The sequence below is a fragment of the Zingiber officinale genome, chromosome 5B, assembly GCF_018446385.1.
Source record: "Zingiber officinale cultivar Zhangliang chromosome 5B, Zo_v1.1, whole genome shotgun sequence".
Taxonomy (NCBI): Eukaryota; Viridiplantae; Streptophyta; class Magnoliopsida; order Zingiberales; family Zingiberaceae; genus Zingiber; species Zingiber officinale.
In genome coordinates this window covers 135,198,902-135,205,377 of record NC_055995.1, presented here as the reverse complement: position 1 = coordinate 135,205,377, position 6,476 = coordinate 135,198,902, and the positions used below count along the sequence as shown (strand labels likewise).

Below are 6,476 nucleotides of genomic sequence, written 5' to 3'. Positions count from 1 at the left end.
TATTTTTAATTTACGTTAAATTAATAGAGAGTTGAGTAAACCGTTCTTCAGATTTTAACCGTTTTTCATTTTTTATTAAATAAAATCATTAATGAAACTTGGAATATATTATATTCTACAAAACCACTTCCAGTTAGGGTTAGATATGCGCGGCTGAGATCACAATTATAGCCGTTGGTTCATCATCCTGCGGTTAAGATGAAAGAGTAGAGCCGAGACGGAAGGGTACACTGCGTCGCGAGCCCTAAACATCCACTATAAGTTTATCGGCCTCCCTCGATCAACTTCTCTCTCTTCCTCACGCCGCCACTTCCCTCCTATTCTCTGCGTGAGGTGTCGATCAACTCATCTCGGGCATCATGTTGGTTTATCAGGATCTCCTTTCTGGTATGAGTAAAAATCCACTTTTTATTATTTTTTTTCTCTTTCTTTGGATGCTTGTTTTTCGATTGATCGTGGTTTTCGTAGAATTGAAGTAGGGATCTGGCGTAAAATTGGGTCTTTGGGGTTATGCTTCCATAGCTGATGTTTCTTCATTTTTTCCCTTCTTTACTTGCCAATTCTATGTTGCTGCGCCGCTTTCTTATGCACGTCGAACCATGAGTACGATTTTTTTTTTAATTTCTTTTTTGAGATTAAGGTTCGTTCAGAAGAATTGTTCATGAATAGCTAACTAGTTCGCAAGCGGTGTGGTGGTGATTGCCGCGTCTTGCAAAATGGTCTCTTTCATTCTTATAATAGAGTCTGGAGATTTTTACGCCGCTTGGTTTTTGAAGCTTATGATCTTATACTAAAATCTTACAAAATTGTACTTTCTATAAGGAATTATCTCCACAGTTTTCTTATTTGACGCCACTCTTAGAGTTTTAACAATTCTATAAAATACAGTATTTCTTTGATTACAAAATTTATTTTTTTATCTTTAGAAATGCTTAAATTTAATTTAAGATTTATTGCAGTTTCGTCGCAGCACTTATATTTTTTGTGCTTTATTATGATTCAACTTGGCGTGGAGTGACTTCTTGTGAGGAGTAGATCTCCTTCAATTACGTTGCCAATTTTTTTAATAAGCTCTCTTGTGTATTAGAACACATGCATAAATCCATGTCTTGTATTAGGGTTGATACATGTATGCAAAAAAGTGCTATTAATCCATGTCATTTCAACGTAGGATCCTAAATTATCTACTTATCCTTGAATGACAAAATTGCAAATAAACATATTATTTTACTTATAATTTCAAATTTCAATTTTGTAAATATGCAGTTACAAATCAGGAAATCATGCATTAGATCAATTGGATTTTTTTTTTAAAAAAAAATAGTAATAGAGTTTTGTTGATTGGTAATGTTGCCCTTGACTTTGAAACACAAAGTTCTTTTGAAGCAGATCATTATTGATATTTGGACTATTTTGGTTAATTTGTTATATTATATTTGATATTTTTTGATGATAAGTTGACACTTGAATGAAAAAATAGTTAAAATGAAAAAATGTAAAGCGAAGGAGAAACATTAAAATAAATAATTTGAAAAATCATAATAGGACATTTTGGGAATATAATTCTAACTAAACATCATTGAGCTAAGTTTAGTTGAAACTAATGGTTTTTGATGGAATTTTGTAGGGTTAGAGACATGTGTAATATTAATTTTTTTAAAAGTAAATATTTTATTCATGGTTTTGAAAGGTTTAGTGTGTATAATGCAGCATTGATGTGGAAGTAACTATGGATAGACAATAGAGCATAAGTCATCCATATTGAGTCCTCTTTATATATATGTTCATCAAAGATGATTGTCATTATGGTTTTTGTTGTCTGAAATATAGGCAACTACCAAAAGTTGTTGTCTATTGGTTCATAGTCAATTGCCTGAGTTCAAGCTGGATACATTTTGAATGTGTCGCACTTTGAATGTTTCACAATTGTATTAGTCATTAGTTGCAATTTGAATGGAAGATATGATGATTCATTTTCCAACCTATTCTTGTGCGACAATGAACGTATTCATGAGTAAACATGTTGTATTCACTCTAAGATAACAAAGAATTCATATATTTTCTCCATTGCATAGCCTATTGAGAGTTCCCCTTGCAATATTCAATTCAATTTCCATCCATGCATTGATTTCACTGAGAAATTAATTTGTTTCTAATGTAAAATCTTATTTTTGGGTAGTCAAGCCTCTTTGTTTTAGTGAATAAATTAGAGATACAAGTGCATTTATTATTCATCCTCTTGGGCACATCTTAGTCTTGTTTCTTAAATTGCTCTTTTGTCCCTCTTTCTCAATATTTTCAATACTGTCGGTGTCAAATAATGTCTTCATGTTCTTTTACATATGTTTAATCAAATGTAATTGTCTTATTTTCTAGGTGATGAGCTCTTGTCTGACTCATTTCCATACAAGGAAATTGAAAATGGGATGCTCTGGGAGGTTGAAGGGAAGGTAATTTATTTCATTCTTATTTGATTTCAAATTTTTTATCATTTGATTTTAAATTAAGTTGATCAATCATTGCATTTGATTTCTATGTTTGTTTTGAATGTTCCCTGTCGTGAACTGACTATAATCTTCTATCAATAGTTATGTTACTTTATTTTGTTTGCTCAGATAACACTGCAATTAGTATTCTAGTGTTCCTTGGAAGATAAGAGTACAAATATTGTTTTCAAATTTTGGCAGTGGGTAGTCAAAGGAGCTGTTGATGTGGACATTGGTGCAAACCCTTCAGCCGAAGGGGGAGGAGAAGATGAAGGTGTTGATGATAGTGCCATTAAGGTTGTCGACATAGTTGACACTTTTAGACTTCAGGTTAATATTTTTTCACTTTTTCTTCTTAAATAAGCATAGACTTCATGATTTATTCTTTCAAGATATCGACTATAAGTTTTTGTTTCTATCATGGTAAACAGGAACAACCTCCATTCGATAAAAAACAGTTTGTGACCTTCATTAAGCGTTACATCAAGCTGTTAACACCTAAGCTAGATGAGGAAAAGCAAGAACTGTTCAAGAAACATATCGAAGGAGCCACAAAGTTTCTACTTCCAAAGCTCAAAGATCTGCAATTGTAAGAATTAAATATTCTTTTATACTTCATTTAGCTAGTGCTTAATAAAGTATATCATTTAGAAAATTTTGATATGCCCATAAAGAGCGCTCAGTGCACAGTTGTTTTTCAATGTGGGGGAGAAGGTTTCTAATGTCTGTAGCTTTACTCGAACCTGTCATCGAATGACAACAATTTTATTATTGCTCCTGGACTCTCCAAAATTTTGATATGTGCCCATGATAGTTGTAAAATCTTCACGTTTCTGACTAATCTTCTTTTATCATATTTGATAGTTTTGTAGGGGAGGGCATGCACGATGATGCAAGTGTTGTTCTTGCATACTACAAGGATGGCGCAGTCGATCCAACTTTTCTGTATTTTGCTTATGGATTGAAAGAGATTAAGTGTTAGAAGACATGCATGCACCAATGGAATAAGTTTTACTTATTTTTTCTACGAAGAATATTCAAGTTTATGTATTTGTACTGTTTTGGAGTTGTTCAAGTGGGTGGTTTGTACGACGATTTTTGTCTATTTAATTTATGAAACAAGTTGCTGTGGTTATTCTCGTTGCTTTTAATTGAAAAAACAATGCGACTCTAACTGAGATTTTGAACTGGTTTTTACTTAAATTTGTTCTTAATTTTACTTAATAGCACATTTCAGTTATTTTATATGATATGAATTTATATATTTAAATTTCTACAATTTGTGTATATCTATCTATTCTTTTGTAAACTTTTTTTTTTAAAATTTAACTATTTAAGTGTGGATATGAATTTGTAGTTTATAAAATTATAGAATATGAATTTTTATATTGATTTTCATTATAAGTTTAGACTTCATTAGATGGAAACTTGAGCTATAATTCTTAACAATAAAATTTCATAAATCAGACATTCATACCCTAATGGATGTGAACATCTTGAGCTATAGTTTGGCTATATATATTTGAAAAGGTCTAAATTTTATTTTATTTTTTATATGAAGAGTAATCCAAATGATATTTGTCGATTTATTTCTTTTTATACTAATTATGATTAGTTTAACTCCCAACTTAAGTTTTGAATTCTTTTGGGTAAATGAAGTTCTAAAATATTTAAATCATATAGTATAGCAATTGATTTGTGAATTTTAATTTGATTGGAAATAAGTTAAAAAAAATTATTGTTCTAATGTGTCAAATTGACGTTTGATAACACTGATAAATTCAGAAGAATTATAATATTAGTTCTTCTAATTGTATTTTTTCAAACATTAGTTTCATATTTCATATTAAGAATAATGATTTTTCAAATACGCCCAATTCGATGAGATGTATGAGCATTGTTCATAAGACGAAAGACATTGGAGTTGAGGTATCTATATCATCTCTGATGATTCAGGATAAACACGGGACGAGGATAAATCACTAAATATTTTGGATTCGATGGCTATTTATACTTGTTTTAAAAAATATACATAATTAAAAACTCTTGGTCTGTCAATTAGCTCGATCATATCCCAAATATTTAACGTTTTGTCCTCTACCCGTGACTACCCTACATCATCGGAGATGGTCCTAACCTCCACGGTAATGGCATAGCCATCCCAAGTGAACTACCCAAGCGGTGGCTCATGAGCGTCGATGCCAACGTCATTCCAAGCTAGCCCCCTCTTTTCATCCTCAACATCGTCACCCTGGACTAACTTTCTTTTTACCCAGATGAGATCTCTGGTCCGTAAATTATGGACCAGAGAATGATTCACTAATTGTGATTGGTAAATTATGATGGACTCATATATTTAATGATGAGATCCATCAAAATGGATCAATCCATAAAATAAATCATCCAATGGTCCGCAAATTGCAGACTAGAAAATCCGTACTCCTTTTTACAATGTTTTTTTTCCTCTTCCTTTCACGTAAATATTTTTCTCACCCCTATTGGGCCTCCAAGCTAAAGCCCAAGTAACCATAAACGGGCTCCACCCTTTCTCCACGATCGTCAGTCTCACTAAACAATTCTTGTACATCCTATCGAATCATCAATCAACGCCCCCAATCGAGGAAATGCAGCTGGGACGAGGGGGCGACAAAAATCTCCCGAACCCTAATTCTCCCTAACTCACCATGAAGACGGGCTTGAATCCGCCCTCGCTGAGTTTATTCTTAGGGCTAAACTTGTGAATGGCCGCCACCGACACGTCATAAGTCATACCCGAAGACCCTTCGCTCCTTGGACATGATCGCCTCCATGCCCTCCTCCCTCTCCTCCTTCCCCTCTGTTTTCGCCACGTGGAGCAAATGAATAAGCCTTCTCAAAAAAAAAAAAAAACTCAAAATTGAGAAAGTGGCCATCCGGCTGTCACCTTTGGTTCCGTCGAATAAGTGGTTGATGAGGCTCTTTTGGAATTTCTTGGACCTCGGCATCGCTGTCAATGATGAATAGGAGAAGATTTCGTAGATCCATGATCCGCTAAGTGGCTTGAAAGTGTTCGACGACTTACGCCCACGATAAATAAAAAGTTGAAAGAGGAATTTTGATATATCATTATTTCGATATTGACTTCTACATGGGGGTGTGAATTCGTCCATTTTGTTTGACAATTTTGACTACGCCATTTATTACGAGTGTGAGTGTGAGTATAAGATGGCTAATCTCGTCATGTATGCCATTGATGTGGACCATTTTGACATTTTATTCGCGGTGATCCTCGACCCCAACTGGTCAGGTTCCATGAGTTATAGTGTTCTACACCCTGTGCATGGTTCATGGTTGGTTGAACATGCCTCACAGGGTTATCTGGGGTGATTAGTGCGTAGAAGCTTGCCACTTGAGAGCGTGAGTTCGAACCTCGGGGTAGTCAGGACGTAATTCCTTGGTCCCTGTGTACCTCTTCCCATTGCGCACTAACTTCTCTAGCTACTGTGATTTACCTCCCTCATGAAGACTTTGAGCAGGGTATGATGCAAGCGCTAGGGATGAGCAATTGCCACATGGTTGGCTGAACATGCTTAAGTTATTTTTCATTCATTCATGTTAGTTATTTCTTTAATTTAATTTAATGAATATCTAAATGAAGATAGATAATCTATGAATATTCCGCTCCTATCTGTTATATTTTTGTTGTTTGGTCACAAACTTTAATGGTCATTGACTTGTTTGACATCCACTCTGAATTTTAATATATTCGTGAATATTATGTTTTCACAAATATCTCCACTCAAAATGAAATTTATTTTAATGTGGAACTGAAATACATTATGATGTAGGTAAAAACGGACTGACACTGAGGATCAATTTCTAATGTCAGCGAGGGGAGGGGGCCAGCGTCTCTTACCATCAGAATCGGACCTGTGCGGCCGATAAAAGTAGTTGAATTATCTGTAAATAAAAATTAATTTTTGTTCTTGATGAATAGAATTAAGAAATATT

The 6,476-nt window shown here is 34.0% G+C and overlaps 1 protein-coding gene across 1 annotated transcript; it reads left to right on the top strand.

Moving 5' to 3' along the window:
- Positions 1–237: 237 nt before the first annotated feature.
- On the top strand, positions 238–3,621 carry LOC121986159 (translationally-controlled tumor protein homolog). Its single transcript, XM_042539986.1, has 5 exons — positions 238–387; positions 2,377–2,450; positions 2,688–2,816; positions 2,918–3,075; positions 3,351–3,621. Exons 1-5 carry the CDS (start codon positions 360–362, stop codon positions 3,466–3,468), a joined length of 507 nt encoding a protein of 168 aa, XP_042395920.1. The 5' UTR covers positions 238–359; the 3' UTR covers positions 3,469–3,621.
- The last annotated feature ends 2,855 nt before the right edge of the window (positions 3,622–6,476 follow it).